Genomic DNA, 24,717 nt, shown 5'->3' on the forward strand with positions numbered 1-24,717 from the left:
TTACTAAGTCTTTCTTGTTCACCACTTCTAATATTGGCCTATTTTCTGCTATACTAGACATAACTCAAAAGAATTTCCTTAGCAATTAAAGATAGTCATACTTTTTCCCTTAGGAACTTTGATCCACAGCATTCTCCATAGTTAATTATTTTGATAAAGCCCACATACTGTCCCTTCTCAAACATTAAACCTTAATGTTTAAAAATTTTTCATCTTTTAAAGTCACATTATTGTTTCAATAATTTAAGTAAATAATTTGATTTACTCAATTGAGTGATTCATTTCATCTGCTTCTAAAGCATTCTATGTATAATGCTTCATTCTTAACGTATGTTACAAATTTATAATGCATTAATATATAGCCAGCTGTTTTTCATAGTAAGTAAAATAAGAGTAATAGAAACCTACCGGTAATCTGCAAATTTAAACTGGTGTAAAGGAAAAAAAAAATGTTACCTTCCATTCCAGTTCTACAGGGATCAAGCTAATATCCCACTAAATGTGTTCCCGGAGGAAAATTTGTGATAGAGAAAAACAGGGAGCATTCTTTGCTTTGGATATGCCATCCCCTAGATAGTAAGATACCTGTCTAAGGAAAAATTTCAGTGACTCCAGATCCTTGAATCTTCCCTACAAAGAAAAGCATTAAAGTCATTAGCTTAAGATATCTTTCATTCTTTGTGATTCAGTTCAGTTCAGTTCAGTCACTCAGTTGTGTCCAACTCTTTGCGATTAGTAGTAATCTTTTTGTGCTTGGCTACATGTTTTTCCCAGCAAAAAAAGCTCATATTTATCTTGGCCCCTTCCTTAACTCTTTGGAGCAGTTCTTCAGATCTATCTGAGAGGCTGTCTCCTTGCTATAGTCCTCAGTAAGGTCCCTGAATAAAACTTAACTCACAACTTTTCTGTTGCATATTTTTCTTTCAGTTGAGAGTGGCAAATACTTTTTCATTCTCTAATTATTTTGCATATTTTGAAATTTTTAATAATTAAAAATTTTTTGTTCTATTTAGTATCTGTACAATTAACTCTAGTGGAGCCCATTTTGCTTATCATCAGTGAGAGACCTCAAAGTTAACATGTCATTGCCATGTCCTTGACTAGACTACTGATCTCTCCAAACATTGCTTAACCTATTATGTGAGTTGTTAGTTATATAAAACTTGCATACAATTGAGCTCATTTCACATGCTAGCAAAATAATGCTCAAAATCCTTCAAGCTAGGCTTTAATAGTACATGAACCAACAACATCCAGATTTACAAGCTAGATTTAGAAAAGGCAGAGGAACCAGAGATCAAATTGCCAATGTCTGTTGGTTCATAGAAAAAGCAAAGGAATTCCAAAAAATATCTACTACTATTTTATTGACTACTTAAAGCTTATGACTGTGTAGATCACAATGAACTGTGGAAAATCCTTAAGAGGTAGGAATATCAGACTACCTTAGCTGTCTCCTGAGAAACCTGTATACAGGACAAGAAGGAATAGTTAGAACCAGACATGGAAAAATGGACTGGTTCAAAATCAGGAAATATACAATAGGACAAGGCTATGTATTGTTACCCTGCTTATTTAACTTAAATGCAGAGTACATCATCCAAAAAGCCGGGCCGGAAGACTTACAAGCTGGGATCATGATTCCCAGAGAAATATCAATAACCTCAGATATGAAGATGATACCACTCTGATGGCAGAAAGTAAAGATGAACTAAACAGCCTCTTGATGAAGTTGAAAGAGGAAAGTGAAAAAGCGGGCTTAAAACTAAACATTCAAAAAATGAAGATCATTGCATCTGATTCCATCACTTCATGACAAACAGATGGGGGGAAAATGGAAACAGTGACAGATTTTCTTTTCTTGGGCTCCAAAGTCACTGCAGATGGTGACTGCAGCCACAAAAATAAAAGATGCTTGCTCCTTGGAAGAAAAGCTATGACAAACCTAGACAGTGTGTTGAAAAGCAGAGACATCGCTCTACAGTCAAAGCTATGGTTTTTCTAGTAGTCACTTATGAATATGAGAATTGGACCATGAAGAAGGCTGAGCCCTGAAAAATTGATGCATTCGAATTGTGGTGCTGGCGAAGACTCTTGAGAGTCCCTTGGAGAGAAAGGAGATCAAACCAGTCAACCCTAAAGTAATTCAACCTTGAATATTCATTGAAAAGTCTGATGCTGAAGCTCTAATATTTTGGCCACCTGATGTGAAGAGCTGACTCATTGGAAGACACCCTGATGCTGGGAAAGATTGAGGACAAGAGAAGAAGTAGGCGGCAGAGGTTGAGATGATTGGATGTCATCACCGACTCAATGGACATGAGTTTGAGCTTACTCTGGGAGATAGTGAAAGACAGGGAAGCCTGGCATACTGCCGTTCATGGGATCACAAAGAGTCAGACACGAGTTAGCAACTGAACAGCAAGTATCAAAGAAGGTATGTTCACCGAGTAAACCATAGATGAAAGAGTTATTTTATAATTCTTTAGACACAGAATGATAAAGAACACATTCACTTCCTCCTTTGCATATTCTATTTAGGAATACTGAAATTATTACTAATGTTAAAACTATTTGGTGGGGAGGTGGAATATTGTCCTGGTTTACTATTTTGGTATATATTTGTTCTACACAGAAAAATTTTCCTTTAAATGAACAAATATCACACTTGTTTAAGCCCCTTCCTTCTCAATGGTTACTATACTATTCTTTCCACCCCCAAATATTATTATATCTTAGAAAATGGTATCATTTTCATAAAAAGAAGCATGTCATTTTTTTCATTGGAATTTTTTTCTTGTTTGTGTTGATGGAGAAAGAGGTAGATTGTTATACCTATAGCACATTGTGTTATATATATGTTTTCCCTCCTCTCTGTAAGAATTGATTACTGAAACAGAAATGATGAAATCTAGGCCAGTAAGCATCAGACAACTGTCAGCTTGCTGAGTTTATAAAAGAGATAAGATTACTGAAAACCAGGGTAACCAGCTCCAGGAAAAGGGTCATATAGTTAGAAGAAGACATGATTCTCCACCCGTTTTCAGGAAGTTCGGAAAAGGATTAAAAAAAAAAAATGGAGATGATTCTGTTTGATTTATTGAAACATGTATAATTATATATTATTTTACCCAAAATGTTAATTGAAGAGAAAAAGGATACTGTACTGGTTTTCAAAATTGAAGTAATTCTTGTAATAATTAAGCATTTATGGCATATTATGTTTTCTCACATACAGAATTTCTGACCTATTAGAGAAAACCCGTAGATTTTAGTATTTTGGAAATGATCTGTTCATATTCTGTTAATTGAGTGGAAGACTTATTAGTAAGCAGATTATATGTGGTATATTAATGCTAGACAACTATTAATGTAGCAGTCTAAGTTCTGTAACCACCTTTTGCAGATTTATGATGAGAAGCAGTGCTAATAATGGAAAAAGCTAGAGTCTGGGTACCAGTTATAAAATCTGATCAGCCTTGTTACCCCAGGCCAGTAATCGCTTAAGCTCTCTAAGTCTTCATAGACATAGGAGGCAAATAATGATCTATCTCAGAGGTCTGTAAAGCAAAAAATTTATCTAAGATCAAATGAGATACAGTGCGTTTGTTAACTGAGAAGATGCTTAAGTAATGCAACATTATATTAATGTTTATTTGTTGGCTTTTTTGTTGGCTTTATGTCTCACCTACTACCTCTGGATTTTAGTATATCTTTTATCACTCATTATTAGAAAATCTTTTTTATAGCAAGCGATGTATCTCTAGGAATTAGTTTCAAATTTAGTACTTTCCTTTCTCTGTTTAGATAAAAAATTTCTATGTCATCTCTAGTAGAGTTTGGAATGCCTTAGTCATATGTAGATCCATAGATGTTTACTAAAGCCATATTTTAAAATCACTTAAAATTAAAAGAACCTCTTGAATCTTGGATATCGGACTTCTACAGGACACAGAACAAGTGTCCAAGATAGATAAAGGTCTCTTGGTTAAGGTTCAGCCCAAATTTGTTGGATCTCTTAACAAAAATTTGGTAATGGTAAAGATTTTTTTCAGCAAGAACACTAGGATTTTTTGCTTAGGAACAAATATCAGTGAAATACTGAATTCTATGAATTCTTTTTCTACAGTGCCTCCAAAGCCACTACACCTGCAGAATTTACCTTCAACCAATATTCACCAAACTCCTAGGCATAAAGCTTTATCTAGTGCAAAACCAAGGATGGAGGAAGTTAAACCTGCCTCTGCTTGTGTCTCAAAGGAAAAGCCCAGTAAGGTATCAGATCTCATCAGTCGCTTTGAAGGAGGCAGGTAAGAGCTAACTTAAAATGGGAGAAGGCTGAGGGGAGACTAAAGCTGATTTTTGAAAAAAATGTATGATAGAGATGTAGATTTAAAAATAAAAAATACAGTTTTTTATTCCATTAGGTGTGGTAGGCCTTTAGAAAGAGTGGATTTTTAAAATGCTGATCTTGCCCTTTTTGTCTTTTCATACTGTCCATGGGGTTTTCCAGACAAGAATACTGAAGTGGTTTGCCATTTCCTTCTCCAATGTAAATTGTCAGAATTCTTCACTATGACCTGTCTGTCTTGGGTCGCCCTGTATGGCATGGCTCCTAGCTTCATTGAGTTACACAAGCCCCTTAGCCATAACAAAGCTGTGATCCATGAAGGGGACAGAGGAGCCTGGCATGCTGTAATCCATGTGTTTGCAAAGAGTCGAACGCAACTTAACGATTGAACAACAGTCTTCTCTATGTGAATTGTCACTTATCATGTTTTTTTGCGTGCAGGGCCCTCTGCCCCAGCCTTCTCATCACTCAGCACTGCGCACACCTTGCTTCCTCTGTCTGTGTGCGTCACTCCATGCGTTGTTGCTTCTTGTGGGCGGTCATTCCATTGGTCACTGGCTATCTGGGTTGGAAGGGCAGGAAGTTATATCTGTCTCTCATTTCATATGCTTGAATGAACTTCTGTGGGCCTGTTCCATCTTTTCTTTCCATTTTATTTCGTATAGATCTGTATCCATTCAGTCTGTTTTCCCTCGCCCCATACACCTATACTGTTCTAGGTTTGTGAAGACATACTGGCAGTAGCAAAATTTATGTTAAATCTCTGTTTCTATTTATTAGATATAATTTTTTATTCTTTAGCTCTGTTTAAAAAAAGTAGCTGAAATGTATATATTGAAAAGATAAAAACAAACTCACATAAGTTACTTTTCTACTTATATGATCCTCAGTTGTTTTTTTCTTAGAATTCCCACCACTGACTTAAATAGAATTTTTTTAAAATTTATCAGAAGGATTTTATTGTATGTCACCAAAACTCTATATATAATTAAACAATATATGTAACTTCACTTTCATTCATGAAGCCAAATATTTCCATTTATTCTAGTGTAATATTTGGGAACGGTTATCCATTAGATGATTTCATTTTTTATTTGCAGGACATATTTTTATTTATGCAGTGAATCATAGCTTGGAAATACTTTCAACATCTTCTAGAAATTGTGACCAAATGCAAAACTGTAATGTCCCTCATTTGTGAGACTATATTTAATAACAAATTCTGGAGAAAAGTAGTTCAGAAGCCTGTCTTCATTTTTTCACTCTTGATCAATTATGGAAACTTGTCATAATATTTAAATTTCAACATTTCACTCTCTGATGTAGGATTTTTAATACCTTTGCTATCTTAAATTATAGTAATCTTTACTAGAAAAGATTGTTTTCTGTGGCAAGTTGATTCTGTAGCACAAAGTGATGTGCCTCATGTTTGCGGATTCCCAGGTCCATGTCCAGTGATTTAATAATAAAAGGAGAGGGGATGGGCCCTGACCCCAATTCATATTACATGCCAGAGCCTGTATCCTCAGATTTGGGTATAACTTTGGGAAGCCCCAAATGGGTCAATACTCCTCACTGTTTTGGTAACCCAGTGTTATTTCTCTCCATACACAAAAAGGACAGTTTTTCCATATCAGTTATTTTTTCAATATATTCTTCCAAGTCAGTTTTCTTTTACAGTTAATAGATTCAAAGCCTTTTTTTTTTATGAAAAGCTTGAAGGTTGGCTCTAAGGAAAGATGTGGTATAATGTATGACATTTTAAGCAAAATTGTTCTAAGAGCAGGTAGGCTGTAATGTGAGCATTTGGGCCAATCTGGTAAAGGGATGTACTTGTGGCAGAAATCCACTGCCAGTACAAAAAAAATTATATGTTTTTAATGAAGTACTACCCATAGGAACAGGCCCTGGAAAGTATCTGAATGGATTTCTGTTGCGTTGTGTCTATAGGACTTGAACGGGAAGTTTTTATTTCTTGTTGAGTGAGGTTCGTGTACTTGTAGTGTGGCTTCCCTCCCCACCTTATCCTACCTGATTCTCCCATGCATACCCTCTGGATGTCACTTATTACAGGAGGTTCTTGCTGCTTGTTCACAACAGTCCTTTCCAAAAATCCTAAGTTAAGTCCAGAGTTTGGTTCAGAGGATCTTCTGAGGATCTTTCCACTGTGTTGCTGGACACTAATGTGTCCAGGTAAAGGACAGTTTGATTCATATCTTGAAGGGCTTTTGGAGAAATTTGTTGTTGATCAGTTGTGTCTCTGACTCTTTGTGACCCCATGGACTGCAGCACGCCAGGCTTCCCTGTCTGTCACCAGCTCCCGGAGCTTGTTCAAACTCATGTCCATTGAGTTGGTGATGCCATCCCACCATCTCGTCCTCTGTCGTCCCCTTCTCCTCCTGCCTTCAATCCTTCCCAGTGTCAGGGCCTATTCTAATGAGTCGGCTCTTCGCATCAGGTGACCAAAGTATTGTAGCTTCAGCATCAGTCCTTCCAACAAATATTCAGGACTGATTTCCTTTAGGGTTGACTGGTTTGATCTCCTTGCAGTCCAAGGGACTCTCAAGAGTCTTCTCCAACACCACAGTTCAAAAGCATCAATCCTTTTGCACTCAGCCTTTTTTATGGTCCAACTCTCATATCTGTACATGACTATTGGAAAAATCATAGCTTCGACTATACAGACCTTTGTTGACAAAGTAATGTCTCTGCTTTTTAACACGCTGTCTAGGTTTGTCATAGCTTTTCTTCCAAGGAGCAAGCATCTTTTGATTTCATGGCTGCAGTCACCATTTGCAGTGATTTTGGAGCCCAAGAAAATAAAGTCTCTCAGTTTCCATTGTTTCCCCATCTGTTTGCCATGAAGTGATGGGACCGGATCACGTGATCTCAGGTTTTTGAATGTTTAGTTTTAAACCAGCATTTTCAATTAGGCCTAAGGAATACACTCCTAGAAGGCAGACATCAGTGGTGGAGGGTGTCACATTTACTTACACTAGCAACCTCCAACTTTTTTTTTTTTAAACACCAAAAATATTTCATGTTGTGGTATAGCCAATGAGCAATGTTGTGATAGTTTCACATGAACAGCAAAGTACCTCAGCCATATATATACATGTATCCACTCTCCCCCAAACCCTACTCCCATCTAGGCTGGTACATAACATTGAGCAGAGTTTCATGTGCTGTACTATACGTCTTTGTTGGTTATCCATTTTAAATATAGCAGTGTGTACATGACCTTCCCAAAGTCCCTAACTATCCCTTTCCCCCAGCAACCATAGGTTTGTTTTCTAAGTCTGTGGACAACCTCTGACTTTTATAAGACATTTTCCCCTACCAAATTTTTCCTTCCCTTCTTGTGATAATAAACTTCACTGTGTTTTTTGTCTTCTCTGACTGCTTTCTTACCATTTATTAGCCACATTACATTGGCCATGTTATCTAGGTTTCTTAAGTCTGTATTGTGGGGTCCCTTCTTTGGAATTATTTATGATATAGAACAAGATAATCTATGTAAAGGGCTTAATGTAGTTTCTGGCACTTAATAAATGTTAGTTGGTATTATTGAATTGCTGTTATGATCATCATCACAATTAGTTATTCTATTGTTCCTCCACTTTTTATTGAGCACTGTCACATACCAAGTGCTGTGCTAAAGCAGAGAACAAGATGGGTACATTTTGTCCCGTCACAGAGTTTTGGTCTGTTTTAATTTTTTCTTATTAGGTCATAAGAATCTCTTCAAGACTGAAGTCCAGAGTTTTATATTTTTCCTTCCTGGAATCCTAGATTAAAGTACTATATTAGGAGAAGGCAATGACACCCCACTCCAGTACTCTTGCCTGGAAACTCCAATGGACGGAGGAGCCTGGTAGGCTGCAGTCCATGGGGTCGCTAAGAGTCGGACACAACAAAGCGACTTCACTTTCACTTTTCACTTTCATGCATTGGAGAAGGAGATGGCAACCCACTCCAGTGTTCTTGCGTGGAGAATCCCAGGGACGGGGGAGCCTGGTGGGCTGCTGTCTATGGGATCGCACAGGGTCGGACACGACTGAAGCGACTTAGCAGCAGCAGAAAGAACAAATTACCAATATAAAATTAGGTTTAATGTCTTATGCAGGCAAAAGTACTTGAAGCTGAAACTTTCTATTAACTTTATGCTAAATCTCTCTTAAGCAATTGTGGATGAGAAATGGCATTACCACTGTATTAGTTTTCTGTTGCTCCTGTAACACATTACCGTACATTAAATAAGCTTAGAACAAGACAAATTTATTATCTTTTTCTTCTGTTTGTCTGACACAAGTGTCTCACTGGACTAAAATCAAGGTGTCAGCAGGACTCTAGTTGTTTCTGCAGGTTCTAGGGAAGAATCCACTTTCTTGCCTTTTCTAGCTTCTAGAACCTGCCTTTTACAGCATGGTCTCTTCCCTCCATCTTCAGTGCCAACCATGGCAAGTCAGGTCCTTCTTAAACCATATCTCTATAACCTTTATTCTGTCATTGCATCTCTCTAGCCATAGCAAGGAAAATCCTCAGCTCTTAGGAACTCACGTGGTTTGATTGGGGCCACCCAAATAACCCTGAATAATCTCCCCATTTCAAGATCTGTAACCTGAATTACTTTTCCAAATCCCATTTGCCATGTCAAGTTCACAGGTTCTGGGATTAGGACATGGACATGTTAAGTGGGCCATTATTCTGCCTAACATAGCCACATTGGAGAGAGGTCTCTTTCCACTTGATGATAATGACCAATGACATAATCTTACCGATTTGAAAAAGCAGCCGGAAACTACCAAATTCAGACAAACCTAGGCATCTTGTCCAGAATCAACCAACATATCAAAAATCTTAAGTGCAACTTTTGAAGGAAGACATGGTATAGAGCAAGTGTTAGAGATTGCTTATTGTGTATCCAATTTGTATTTGGAGGTTAGTGTTAACAGTGTTGTAGCAATTTGCCCCTGACTTAAAATAGCGATCTTACTATGGCTGATTCATATCAATGTATGACAAAACCCACTGAAATGTTGTGAAGTAATTAGCCTCCAACTAATAAAAAAAATAAAGAAAGAAAGAAAAAAAAAGAAAAAGAAAAAAAATAAATAAAATAGCGATCTTAATGAAATAATTATATTTTCCAAAACAAAAATGATTATTGGCATTGTCATATTGTTTATTGTAAATCTCTTCAATGCATGGCTTAAGGGAAGACAGGTAGATTCTCATATCTGCTTCTGTATTCAGTCTATTGGAATATTTGTTTTCATTGACATATAAGAAGAAAAATCCACCCTCACAAAGATATGTTGTCAGATATGTATTAAAGAGTACTTTAATAACCTTTTAAAAAAAAGTACTATATTAGTATTTCCACAGAAGCATTTCTGTATACTGGCAGTTAAACTTAAGCCTCTTTGAGGTGACATCTGAGCCGAAACATGAATGATGGGAAGAAGTAAACCACACTACTGACTTGGGGAAGACTGTCCTGGGCAGAGAGAATTCCAACTTAGATATGCACATTTGCTTATTGGGTATGGGAACAGCAAAGTGACTAATATGACAAGAACACAGTGAGTGAGGCGAGAACAGAATTTAATGAGGCCAGAGCTAGTAGGGGCTAGAGGATAGAGAATCTTGTAGGTCATGATTAAGATGCCAGATTTACCTTCAAGTGTTCGGGGAAGCCCTCACCCAGAGTTTGAGCTCTGTGGCCTACGTGGGGCTGGAGGGGATCTCTGTGGAAGCAGAAAGACCAGTTAGGATGCTGTGGCAACACATGCAGTAAGGTTTTTGAGAAATGTGTCTGCTTTCCAGAGACAGATAATCTTTGGTTTCTAACCTGTTCATAAATTGAGGGCTGACTATACTTGTCTATAAAATGTTAAGAAAGTAAAAATCTTGGGATAAGGTGGCCTTATTAAATATATTCCTCACATCTAAGTCTTTACTAATTAACTATGTTAATAAACAACCCAAGGAAATGTTTCCAAACCTATAGGTAAAGCTCAGACTTATTGTCTTTATTTAAATGTTTGAGTGTAGATAACATCCTGAACAACTGAGAGCTACTCTACCAGTTTTTATCTAAGTTTCTAAAACCAACGGGGATGGATATCTTCACTAAATATCCCTAAACAAATGGAGTAAATTTGTTTTTATTCTAGAACTTGTCCATGCCAGCATTTTCATACTTCCTTTGTGTTTTATCTTTTAGTGCTTTATCAAATTACAGCGATTTGAAAAAAGATTCTGCTGTGAACCTAAATGCTCCTAGAACCCCAGGAAGGCATGGATTGACAGCCACACCTCAGCAGAAACTCCTCTCCCAGCACTCACCACAGAAGCAGGGAAATGGTACAGATCAATCTCAGGGTGAACAGACTTGTGTGGCAAATGGTATGGTAGCAGCACAAAACCAGGCGGAATGTGAGGAGGACAGAGTGGCCACTCTTAGCCCAGATACTCCTATTCAAACTTCTGAACCCTTGCCCGATACAAACTTAATGAATGGAGAAAAACAAGAAACAGCCACAGGCCCGGCATCACCCACAACAAATAACTGTCATGAAGATCCTTCTGACAGTAGCTGCAGGACTTTACATGCCAGCCCTGTGCTCCTCCTGGAAGAAGAAAGGACAGATACAGAAGCCAAGGTACAAGAGAGGGAAAGTGAAGAAAGCCCCCTAGAACTGGAACAGCTGGACCAGCACCATGAGATGAAGGTAAAGCATAAGTAGGAGGAAGCACTAACTATTCCACTACGCTTGGAACTCTATTTTATAGCACTTATGTGTTGAAGAAGTCTGATCACCCTCACCACCAGTTCAGCAGTTTTCGAGCTCTAGCTGCTGATGCATGTTTTCCCTACTCTGTGAGGAGACACTTTACTTTTTCTTCTATATAATTTCTGTTGATCTCTCTATTATGATTTCAAGATTCAGAACAGTGTAAAGACTTTGATATAGGAAAATCACAAACATAGTGTTTATATTTACATCAAAAATTGCTCCCCATCAACATATGGGCATCCCTAATAATAAACATAGGGCTGCATCCCTAATATTTATGGTCTGAGTAACAGGAAATTATTTAATCCTGAAAATCATCTTAGTTCAGTAGTTCATTTATAGGAGAAAAAATAGTCCCGGGAAGCTTAAATGATGTTCCAGACTCACAGTAAAAGCCCAGACGCCTTGTGCTTTGACACTCAGGCCAATATTGTGTCCTGACTCAAGAAGTCCCAAGCATAAATGCCTAATTGCAGTAAATGTCAGTGAATGCAGCAGCCATGAGTGATGGGCTAAGGAGAGGTGAGACTGTGGCAAACTAGAAGTTCATTTCCTTTCTGAACAGAGCAGCAGTTTGATAAGCCACCTGAATGGCATTTCTAAGCTAATAAAGGGCTGATTTGCTGATGAAATAATATTCATAACCTACCTGTGCGACAGCAGAAACTTTTATACCACTTCAGTAACAAGACCACTGCATTTGTATTCTTTATTTGTGCCAATTTAGTGTTTTGGGAATATCAATAAGGATGACTTTTACACATTGAAAATTTAGAATTTGAAATTCCAATTCCATTTGGAATTTCTTGAATCAGAGATGCAATATAAGCATTATTATAGAGTTCCCTGGAGTGGTGAGTTGTTTATAATTCTGAAGACAAGGAAAAAAGGGTTTCCATTGTTTAGTCTGTCTTTTTGATTATAAATAATAATCCAGGTAGGAGAGTTGAGAATTGAAAATTGGACAATTATAGGAAAATTTGTAAATAACAAATCCAAGTTCTAAATCTGTTTAGAATTTTTTTTTATGATACTGTGTCTTAAGTGGCACTACCATAGGCAAAAATTCAAAAAGACTGATACTAAAATATTAGAGTAAAAATGATTGGTTGATGTGTTCAGAACTTTAAAGTGAAATCTGTCTTATAGTTCAATTCACAGTGACCCTGAAAAATATCACATATGGGCAAAGTGCCAGAGGTTTAATTTTAAATGCTGACTCTGAAGCAAAGAAAGTTTAAATAAGGAAGTGGGTGGGAGAAAGTGAGTCATCCTTGGCAACAATATCTGAAACATTAAATAAACAGGACCATACAAAGTGAATCTCTTTACATCTCAGTATAGTAGTAGATTTTAGTGTCTCTGTGCTTAAATTACTTTGAACAGAAGAGAATTTTAGAACCAAAGAACTCAAGACTCCTATCTGTCATTTTACAGTTGGGATGATGCCACCAGCAAGTATCAGTAAAACAGCAAGAACTGTTTTTATTAAGGGAAATATTTTAATTGGTGATGATGTCTGTGGTTGCTGGGTACTACTTTTTTTCCCCCTGTCATGTATTATTATGTATACATTTTCATAGATGTGTCTTGCATGGTTTGGGAGAGACTTAATTGGGCTTCCTATTACATTAGTGAAACATGTACATCTGGTCTTTCTCCTAATGGGCATTTAAGCAACAGTTGGCACATGCTATATGAAGGAAGAAAAATTAAATTTTCTCTTCAGAGCTATTGATTCAAACACTACATGAGTCCCCCATCTAAAAAGGACTATTAGGATTTAATTTCTACATGGTGACAATATGCTCTCCTTTGTTGCTCTAATGCTTGTTACATTGCCTTTCCTTGTTCCAAAATGCAAAGATAAATGTTAGCAGTGTTAGGAGGATACATTTTATGTTAAGTGTTCAGTTCAGTTCAGTTCAGTCGCTCAGTCGTGTCCGACTCTTTGCGACCCCATGAATCGCAGCACGCCAGGCCTCCCTGTCCATCACCAACTCCCGGAGTTTACTCAAACTCATGTCCATCGAGTCGGTGATGCCATCCAGCCATCTCATCTTCTGTCATCCCCTTCTCCTCCTGCCCCCAGTCCCTCCCAGCATCAGGGTCTTTTCCAATGAGTCAGCTCTTCACACGAGGTGGCCAAAGTATTGGAGTTTCAGCTTCAGCATCAGTCCTTTCATTGAACACCCAGGACTGATCGCTTTAGGATGGACTGGTTGGATCTCCTTGCAGTCCAAGGGGCTCTCATATTTTACTACAATTTTAAAAATAAATTAAAAAATTTTTTGGTTAGTAGTATATTGTGGACCAAACAATTGGAACCAGGAAATGTTTGTTTTTTTTTAATTGAAGTATTGTTTCTTTCCTGGAGAAGGGCATGGCAAGCCACTCCAGTATTCTTGCCTGGAGAATCCCCATGGACAGAGGAGACTGTCAGGCTACAGCCCATGGGGTCATAAAGAGTCAGACATGACTGAGCAACTAAGCACATAGTTGCTTTACAAGGTTGTGTTCGTTCCTGATGCTAATAAGTTGTTTCAGTCATATCTGACTCTACAACCCCATGGACTGCAGCACACCAGGCTTCCCTGTCCATCACCAACTCCCGGAGCTTGCTCAAACTCATGTCCATCGAGTCAGTGATGCCATCCAACCATCTCATCCTCTGTCGTCTCCTTCTCCTGCCTTCAACCTTTCCCAGCGTCAGGGTCTTTTCCAATGAGTCAGTTCTTCGCATCAGATGGCCAAAGTATTGGAGTTTCAGCTTCAGCATCAGTCCTTCCAATGAGTATTGAGGACTGATTTCCTTTAGGATGGCCTGGGTAGATCTCCTTGCTATCCAAGGGACTCTCAAGAGTCTTCTCCAGCACCACAGTTCAAAAGCGTCAATTCTTCTGTGCTCACCTTTCTTTACAGTCTAGCTCTCACATCCATACATAACAAAGCTATGGAAAAACCATAGCTTTGATTAGATGGACCTTTGTTGGTAAAGTAATGTCTCTGCTTTTCAAAATGCTGTCTAGGTTAGTCATAGTGTTTCTTCCAAGGAGCAAGCGTCTTTTAATTTTATGGCTGCAGTCACCACCTGCAGTGATTTTGGAGCCCAAGAAAATAAAGTCTGTCACTGTTTCCATTGTTTCCCCATCTGTTTGCCATGAATTGATGGGACCAGATGCCATGATCTTTCTTTTTTGAATATTGAGTTTGAAGCCAGCTTTTTTCACTCTCCTCTTTCACTTTCATCAAGAGGATCTTTAGTTCTTCTTCACTTTCTGCCATAAGGGTGGTGTCATCTGCGTATCTGACGTGATTGATGTTTCTCCCAGCAATCTTGATTCCAACTTCTACTTCCTGCAGCCCAGCATTTTGCGTGATGTACTCTGCATGTAAGTGAAATAAGCAGGGTGACAGTATTTCATACAGCAAGCCAAATATAAGTGTAAAGATGTGTACTTTTTAAGATTAACGTTCATATAAATAATAGATCTAATATTAGTCTCTTCTTCCACCAAAGATGAAAGAAATCATATAATGAAGTGGATGAGTAGATGAAGATGGTATCAAGAATGTGGAGATTTATATAAATACGAATTTTTTAAAAACTTACATATTTATTTCCTGTTTTTTAATTGCCATTTTACTACTTTTTTTATAAACCTTGAGGATTTATAACTTTTGAACATACTCAAAAATTAAGATAATTATCTCCTGGGGGAAGAAATATGATAGAGAATCATATTCAGAAGTAAATTGCAAACAGAAAACCAGTGGTGTAATCCAAGTTAATTCCCTTTTCCTATTTTTCCTTCAGTTTCTTCTAAGTTTAATTGTAATTCTTAAAATTGTTGATTAATTCATAGAGTGTAATATGAGTTATCAGAGTTTTCTGAGAGTTAAAACATGCTTACATAGGTTATCCATTTCTTATGGACTACAAGTTCTTTTATAATCAAGCTTTATTTTTATTTTAAATTAATTTTTATTAGAGTATAATTGATTTACAGTGTTGTGTTGGTTTCTGCTGTACCCCAAAGTGAATCAATTATACATATCCATATATCTATTCTTCTTTAGGTTCTGTTCCCGTATTTAGGTCATTACGAAGTATTGAGTAGAGTTCCCTATGCCATACTGTAGGTTTATGTTAGTTATCTATTTTATATATAGTAGTGTATATATGTCAACCCCAGTCTCCCAATTTATCCCCATTCCCCAATAAAACTTTAAATTTCTTTTGGTTTACATCTTGAAATATGAAGAGACAGCTTTTGTGGTCTTGTTAGATTTGAAGACAAGTAGAAAATTACTCCTATATTTCTTCTTTTGCTCAATCAGCTTTTAATTCCAAGAAAATGAAAGGCAGCACAAACAAATTATCCAGCTTTACTAATCAATATTTCATTGTTGCTAGTATTATAATGAAGGTTCCAACTAAAGTCGTAGGCATTTAAAAATGGCACATAGGATAATGGACAAGTTTCCCCACTAACGATGTGGATAGTTCATAAAAGTCTTGTGGATAGATTTTCATTATTCATTTAGAACTGATGGGAATCTCAGAAACTTGTTTACATTGTGGTGACTAAACAGTATGTTGGAAAGTTCTAAGAAAGAAATGAGAAAAAGTGAACTTCAGAGAGCCTATACCTGGAAAAAAAACATATGTCTACTATTGTTCACTTTAAATATTCAGTATGCAGGACTTACTTTTCTAGGTCCTGGAGACAGAAGTGAATAAGGCAGGCCCTTTCCACAAAGTCTCAGTCTGCTGAGGGGAGAGAGACATGAGTAAATCACCACGATGTGGTACAATAAGGGCTTAGGAAACACTATGAGAAAACAGCCGCGCCTGGAGGATAGCTGGTGAGGGGAAGGCTGCTAGCATGATTGGACTTGAAGGAGCAGTGGGAGGTGCTGGTGGTCCAAAATAGAAGGGAACAGGGGGGTAGGGAAGAGGAGTGCCTCTAGGCTGAGCACAGGGCTGAGAGTAGAAACAGGAGGGTAGTTGCTGTGTCTAGGGATTTTTCTGGCCTCATATTAGAGGCCAGAAGGGCTAGTGAAACGAGTGTTGGGATAGAAGGATAGACTTAACAAGAAAATATAAGCTAAGGATAAATTGCAGTGGGTTTGTGTGCCTACGTTGTATTTTTTCCCCCTGAAAGCACTGGAGACTTTTTTTTTTGAAGATTTTTTTAAAGTCTGAATAAAAATTAATAATCCTCATAGAAAATCAAGAAAATGCAGTAAAGCATTGAGAAAACAAAATCCCCTGGAGAAGGAAATGGCAACCCACTCCAGTATTCTTGCCTAGAGAACCCCATGGACAAAAGGGCCTGGGGATCTATGATCCATGGGGTTACAACTTAGCGACTACACCACAACAACCATAACAACAAACCCACAATCAGGCAGATTATGATTCAGGGAAATACCTTTTCATGAAAATGTGGCATAAAATGGAGCATGAAGAGATCTAGCAATGTGGAATGTAGAGTTTTGTAAGAAATTAAAATGTGCGTATAGAATAATAGTTGTTAATATTCAAACGATAAAGTCCATGGCTAAAGGAAAAAAAAGAAGAGAGAGGAATACAAAATCACTCATAGTTCTACCACCTAGAGAAACGTGTTTTGATATCTGACTTATTTGCATTTATTGAGGTGTTTTGATATCTAGCGTATTTTTCTCAGCTGATTTGAAAAAAAAATTCCAATAGCATAATATATGGTCATCCTGCATCCTGTTTTGTAGGATAGGTATTTTCCCATGTTATTTCAAGCTTTCCATAAGCCTAATACTAGCTGGTCTAAGAGACATTTAATTAAAGCGTGGAAGTGACATGATTGTACATCTGTGGGTTTTAGAAAAATGACTCAGATGAAAGGAAAAACAGATGGAGCAGGGTACATGGTTAGTAAGCAACTGTTGTATTCCAGGTGTGAAAGGAAAAGGTCCTGGATGAAGCGGAGGGTTAGGGACAAGGAAGAGAGATTTTTTGAGAACTGCATGACTGGATATAGGGAATGAGTCATGTTCATTCCCTGTAGCTTCATCCAATGAAGTGGCAGATGAGATGGTGTACCATTTACTGAACTATAAAGGAATAGAAAGAACAACATATTTGGGGACAAGAAAATTAATTGACTTTATAGACATAATGAATTTAAAGGACTTTTGCAATGTCCTGGAGAAGGAAATGGCAGCCTACTCCAGTATTCTTGCATGGTGAGTCCCGTGGATAGAGGAACATGCCGGGCTACAGTCCCTGGGTCCCAAAGAGTTGGACACCACTGAGCAACTAACACAACACATTGCAAAGTCCAGGTAAAGATATCTAAAACAAAAATGGAATATTCTGGAGACATTATGGATTATTGGTTAGGGATGAAAGCTGTAGAATTAAAGCTTTAGGATTCTAAAGCTTTAGAATTAAAAGAGATGAGTTCAGATCCCAGCCCCATTACTTCCCAGCTGTGTAACCTTAGGGCATGTTAGTACTAAATTCTACAGGTCCTGGTTTCCTAACCTGGTTGAGATGACAGACAAGAAGGAAAGTGATTGTGTTTGGAATGAGGGGAGGGAGTAGAACTGTTAATTAGACTTCTTTTGTACTACTCAACTTGTGGCACCTACAAGACATCCATTGGAAGATATTAGGCAAGTGAAATAAAGATCTGGAGCTCAGGAAAGAGGGTAGTAATGTAAGAGGATGTTTGTAAGCAAGTGATTAATATTGCCAAAATAGAATGTGTAGGAAGCAGAAGAAGGCCAGGCACTGAGCCCTGAAGAGTACAAGCATAATCAAAAGGGGGACATAGTGATTTTTCCAAGAGGAGAAAGAAGGATTCTATTATGAGAATCACTGGGCTTCAGAGGGCAGAGGATGAGGGGCTGGAACTGGTGAACTTGCAAGGACTGTCATCATTTAAAATGTGGAATTAGGAGTTAACCTGGAGACCTAGGCCTTTACTGGGACATTATAGCTAAGTAGCTCAGTAAATCTGGCTATTCAGATTAAATACAGTGAATCTATATTGCACATAACCCATGGGCAAGGCACTGCGTAAATTCAAACTAGCAGTTGAGCTGATCAAGATAAATGACCATTATTTAAGGCACCATGAGGGAAAGGAGAGCTCAAAGATAAAGCCAAGGTCTGGAGCATGGCTGGGAGGATGAATTACCTGTTGTTAGCGGAAATGGAGAAGTCAGGCAGTCTGGAGCTCACCGAGTAAGTGAGTGAGGTTCTCAGACACAGCCCGTAGACGCTTGGTGCTGGGTGTGTCAGTTTGAACCCCAACCTTTTTGGTACCAGGGACCGATTTCATGGAAGACAATTTTTCCATGGGCGGGGGTAGGGTTAGGTGGTTTAGATTTCACCTGGCGCTCATCTCCTGCTGTGCAGCCTGGTTCCTAACAGGCCATGGACCAGCAGCAGTCTGTAGACCGGCGGTTGGTACCCCCTGCCGTAAAGGCCAGTGGAATATCTTCAAAGAATGGGACTTTGAGTTTGAAGACAGTGGAGAGATCAGCTTTTGTGGTGCCTTGTGACCAAGACTCTGAGGACTCAGGTCCAAGGTGGTGGGACCAGTCAGCAGTCTCTCCAGCTTGCTGAGTGGCCTGGAACTCAAGAAAGAGAAAGCTAACTTGAAGTGGGATTGGCCTTGCAGCAGAGCGAAGAGCAGCGGGACAACAGAATCAGGGATTGGGTTTAACAGAATGTTAATGTGAATCAGGAGATTTGGGAAAGTCAGGTGCTTGGAGGCCACAGTGTGCGCAAAGATTCAGTTTAGTGTGGTTGTAAGAAATAGAAAGGTCAGAACTTGGAAAAACAGCGGTTGTTGTATGTGGCTTAAAAAAACAAAAGCAAAACAGAGCAACAGGAAGACAGGCTCAAGAACCAGACTTTCTCAGTTTGAATTCCAGCTCAGCTACTTACCAGCTATGTGACCTTGAGCAGGTCACCTTAAACCTCTGTGTACCTCAGGTTGCCTCATCTATAAAATGGAGGTAATATTACATACTTCTTAACATTTTTACAAGGTGTAGATCTTTTAATAGTTGTAAAGTATAGAGAACAGTGCCTTGAAACAATGTGAGCTGTACGTTTGTTAAATAAAACAAAAAATAAAAATCCCGTTTCCTTATTTGTAAATCTAAATGAATAGACTCATGATCTGAGATGTCCCTTGATAGACATTCAGCATATTGTGCCTGCTGAAGATCCCAGCACCTCACTCTTAGTTCTTCTTTAAACTGAGGTACTCCTTACAGGATACACAGATAAGTTTGCATGCCTCTTGCCCATTAACTTAGGTTTTTTATGTTTTGTTTGTTTGTCCTGCCTGAACATCATAGATTATTACCATGTAAAACACTAATATGTACAAGGCTGTACTGTCATCAGAAATATCATGTGACCTAGTTACTGTGATATTCTGCCTTGGCTTGGGATAGGTTAATTCAGTTATTGATTCTGAGTATATATTATATTTTCTTGATGTTTGATCTTAAATTTCTGCTAAACCCAAAGGACACCTTAGTCTAATAATGTATATGAAATTGTGTATAAGAGCAAAGTTTCCCTCTCGTTGTCATTTTCTGTCTGATCTTGTGCAGGTAACCAAATTGTCCTCCTCGGTTCAGGCTCTGTTCCTCTCTCCTCTGCAACCTCTATCAAAAAGATGTAATTTAAACCTTCAGGTTTAAAGCTCTTACTTTCAAATTTGATAAACAGTGTTGAGGATGTAGACTGGGTAAGTATTGGTGCTGGTCTCAATTAGGCTTGGCTTTTGCTCCCAAAACTTCCTGAAGGATCATGTTAAAGTAACAGACTATTTATGCTTGTGAGACTATATTATGAGGCAGGGAAAGGTATAATGCCTACATGTTATAGTGGTTGTTCTCTTTTTCTTATAATGTGTACCTAGTAATACATTTCTTCCTGACCCTGAGACCATGTGACCTTACTTATGGCATTATTATATGATCTTATTAAAATACAAAATCTGTGTTTTATTCCCATACCTTCTCATTTTCTTCTTCCCTAGATCCAGGGGAAGTTCTCTTATTTATAAGGTGGCAGCAGAATAAGAACTTTGTTTTCACAAACCTGAATTGAATTTAACTCAGTCACTTACAAGGCTTCCCTTGTGGCTCAGCTGGTAAAGAATCTTCCTGCAATGCAGGAGAACTGGGTTCGCAAAGAGTAGGACACAACTGAGCTACTTCCACTTCACTTCAGTCAGTTACTAGCTCAGATCATAAACTCCTTATTGCTAAACTGAAGAGTATAGTTAACTGACGACAGATTTGGATAGAAATTCCCCACGAGCAAGAAACATCCATTCTATAAAACCTGATAATTTATTTTATATATATATAGTTTTATATATAACATATTTAGTATGTTATAAATATATATATGAAGAAGGCTATAAGAACTTTTAGTAGGTTTGATTCAGTGTTTTTAGGAAAAAAGCTGCTTAAAATAAAGTGACATGAGAACATTTATTGAAGAATTATAAAGCATAATGTCAATATCTGATTCATTTTTAAATAAGTTAAGATTCTACCCTTAAGGAATCTTTCAGGAAACAGTTGCTCATTGGCATTTCCAAAATTTTTTTCAAAATATCTACCCCCTTTCTTGGTAGTTTTGAAGCATGTGACAGGGAGTATGGCACCAATATTCAGAAGAGTGAATTGCTGGCTCCACACAAGCATTTTCAGCCTATCCAGTGAGTGAACTCTGTGAGCTGCTCCTTGTCCCAGTTCCTGCCATGTGGAAGAGTCATGCCAAAAGGTCTGAAAAGAGCTGCAGGAGTTGGTGACATCTGCAAAGGAGATAGAATTGACACTGCAATGTGCCAGCGGGTACATTGACTAATAACTGGGCTGACCCTAACCCTAGTGAAAAGGAGCAGGTCTCTGTGAAAAGATTATTGGAGGTTTAAAGGTACACAATAATAGCCTAGGAATGTATTAAGCAGAGAGAAGTAGGGCAAAATAAATTGTATAGTCTTTTATTGTAAGGGAAGTGTATCTTACTTTTTCAGTTCTGATAGTTTAATTATACTCTGGTGTATTTTTGTTCAAGGAAATACTCTGAAAATCAGCTTTTAATACAGTATATATTTACAAGTAAAAATGGAATTTAAAAATAATCCCTTTATAGAGGTATATCAAACGTAAGATACTTTTCAAATGGCATATTTATACTTATTTTGTAAAGTCAGGCCTGTGTATTCAGTTCCAAAAGAACCAAATGAGATTACTCATCCAGTCAGTATTGTGTAACCATTATTGTTTTCCCAAGAATTACAAAAACAAATGACTTCTTAGTAAAGGGCTATTTAAAAAAATATCAGGCTACAGCCCCAATGTACCAACAGTTCTAAAACTCCTTGGTTTATTATTTAAGCGTAAGTCTGATAGAGTAATAGAGTCCTGTGGATACAGAGAGATCATATACTTCTCCCTAAATGTACTGAAATATATATGTTTCTGAAATGTAAGCAAGTTTCAGGAACTAAACCAATTTTTTAAAATTTGGAAGCCATCATATTATTACATCAAATGTGACTGAAATTATTATACCTGATAATTATTACTAAAATGCTTAGAAGTCTGCTTTAAGTAAAATTTATGTTGGAAAAATAACTAGTATATAAATTAAAATGCTCATTCCATTTTTAAATGGATAGTTAGTATTTTATTAGTCTGTTCACTTGTAGGCAAGTAATAGTCTCAGTTTTTGTTGCAAAGAAGATTAGAGTGAAAGCCAACCATTTACTAATAGTTACTCAAAATCACATACTCTGCTATATAAATAAAATCTGATTTAGACCTGTGTAACCTTGGGCGAGTTTCCTGGCCTCTTTTGAGTCTTGTTTTTTTTTTAAGCTCTGGAATTTTGTTGTATATGTATACTACATACAACATAGGGATAATATTGGTGCCCATTTTATAGACTTGTTGTAAGGACCAGTCAGTCTGTGTAAAGTGCTTGTAACAGTCTGCCCCATTTCCTATTCCAGGGGATCTTCCCAACCCAGGGATCAAACCTGGGTCTCCCACATTGCAGGCAGATTCTTGACCATCTACCAGGGAATCCCACACATAACAATCAATAAGTAAATAATTGTTAGCTATTCTTATTATGGTGATATTATCAACATTATTGTTGTGATTAACCTAAAAAATTCTTCATAACTCTGTGATGTCCTCACTTTCACCATAAAGTCCCTTGTAACTTTTCACAAACCTTATATATGAGTGATTAAACCATTTGTTAGCAAGTTTACTTTTGCTTATCTTTGTGTTGGCTTTGGCAAGGTCAGGGACCTAATGATAGAAGACCATCTGTGTGGAAGGAGTATAGTTTTTATAAATAACTGCTGGCATTCCCTTGGATTTTGCAAAATATGACCAGAATGCCCACAATTTGCCACAATCAGCTAAAGTATAATTTGCAGTCAACAAAAGACTTTTTCTTATAAGCTTCCTATTCCACTTCCTCTTCTTCCTCAGGGGTGACCTCATTGCATAGCAGTAGTAGACAGTATAATCTGTTGTTTAGTGAATTCTCTGACTCATAAAATGTATTATTTTATCATAGCACAAATTCTGCTGGGTTGTTTTCTTTAAAGATTTCTGTTAGAAATCTTAGCATTAGAAGATAGAAAAGAACATGGTGGGTCAAAGAGATATCACCACTATAAGAATAAAATGAAGGGCTGGAAAAGAATGGACTGCTAATACTAATAACAACTTGGATGTATCTCAAATGCTTTTTGATAAGTGAAAGAAGCAAGACGCAAAAGACACATACATACTTTGTGATTCCATTTACATGTCTTTCTGGAACAAACCAGATCAGCATTACTAGGAGTTAGTGGTAGAAGAGGAATGTGATTGACTACAGATACCTAAGAAGAGTTTCAATAGGGTGGTAGTAACATGATTGTAAGCCTTTGTCAAAACTCCTAGAACTATTCACTTATTTGTAATTTTATCCCAGTAAATCTGGCTTAAAACCTGAAACAATTAGCTGTAGTGTTCATGCAGGTCAGTATTTCCTGTATGTGAAACAAGATATAACTTATTCTGAATCAGTAGATTTCTTATGTATTTACTTATTATACTTATAGCTTTGTAAGTAACATTTTTAGTTCATTAGGTATTTTTTTTTAATTTATTTATTTTTAAATTTTTATTTATTTATTTATTTTTTTGTCATACATTGATATGAATCAGCCATAGATTTACACGTATTCCCCATCCCAATCCCCCCTCCCACCTCCCTCTCCACCCGATTCCTCTGGGTCTTCCCAGTGCACCAGGCCCGAGCACTTGTCTCATTCATCCCACCTGGGCTGGTGATCTGTTTCACCATAAATAGTATACATGCTGTTCTTTTGAAATATCCCACCCTCACATTCTCCCACAGAGTTCAAAAGTCTGTTCTGTATTTCTGTGTCTCTTTTTCCGTTTTGCATATAGGGTTATCGTTACCATCTTTCTAAATTCCATATATATGTGTTAGTATGCTGTAATGTTCTTTATCTTTCTGGCTTACTTCACTCTGTATAAGGGGCTCCAGTTTCATCCATCTCATTAGAACTGATTCAAATGAATTCTTTTTAATGGCTGAGTAATATTCCATGGTGTATATGTACCACAGCTTCCTTATCCACTCATCTGCTGATGGGCATCTAGGTTGCTTCCATGTCCTGGCTATTATAAACAGTGCTGTGATGAACATTGGGGTGCACGTGTCTCTTTCAGATCTGGTTTCCTCAGTGTGTATGCCCAGAAGTGGGATTGCTGGGTCATATGGCTTTTTCTTCTCTATAAATAATGATCATCTAAAAGTTCCTTGAAAGTTTGTTTCATGGAATATACTGCATATGTTTTTTAGTATTTTAAGTTTTTTATATTGATCAGGATGCTACCAGTAACAGCAGTACTACTCATCAGTCAGTCGGTTCAGTCACTCAGTTGTGTCCAACTCTTTGTGACCTCATGGACTGCAGCATGCCAGGCTTCCCTGTCCATCACCAACTCCCAGAGCTTGCTCAAATTCATGTCCATTGAGTCAGTGATGCCATCTAACCATCTCATCCTCTGTCGTCCCCTTCTCCTCATGCCTTCAATCTTTCCCAGCATCAGGGTCTTTTCCAGTGAGTCAGTTCTTCTCATCAGGTGGCCAAAGTATTGGAGCTTCAGTTTCAGCATCAGTCCTTCCAATGAATATTCAGGACTGATTTCCTTTAGGATGGACTGAGTGGATCTCCTTGCAGTCCAAGGGACTCTCAAGAGTCTTCTCCAACACCACAGTTCAGAAGCATCAGTTCTTCAGCTTTCTTTATAGTGCAGCTGTCACATCCTACATGACTACTGGAAAAACCATAGCTTTGACTAGGTGGACCTTTGTTGGCAAAGTAATGTCTGATTTTTAATTTGTCATAGCTTTTCTTCCAAGGAGCAAGTGTCTTTTAATTTAATGGTTGCAGTCACCATTTTCAGTGATTTTGGATTCCAAGAAAATAAAGT

General features: G+C 37.7%; 1 protein-coding gene across 4 annotated transcripts in view; it reads left to right on the plus strand.

The window, feature by feature from the left end:
* The window catches only part of FGD4 (FYVE, RhoGEF and PH domain containing 4), a 236,590-nt gene that overhangs the window by 153,732 nt on the left and 58,141 nt on the right, over positions 1-24,717 (plus strand). For all 4 annotated transcript variants that reach the window (XM_043881495.1, XM_043881496.1, XM_043881497.1 and 1 more), the window contains exons 3-4: positions 4,130-4,310; positions 10,581-11,088. In XM_043881495.1, the coding sequence (XP_043737430.1) occupies positions 4,130-4,310; positions 10,581-11,088 (689 nt within the window). The remainder of the gene's footprint in view (positions 1-4,129; positions 4,311-10,580; positions 11,089-24,717) is intronic.

Source organism: Cervus elaphus, chromosome 22 (genome assembly GCF_910594005.1).
Source record: "Cervus elaphus chromosome 22, mCerEla1.1, whole genome shotgun sequence".
In the NCBI taxonomy this organism is placed as follows: domain Eukaryota; kingdom Metazoa; phylum Chordata; class Mammalia; order Artiodactyla; family Cervidae; genus Cervus; species Cervus elaphus.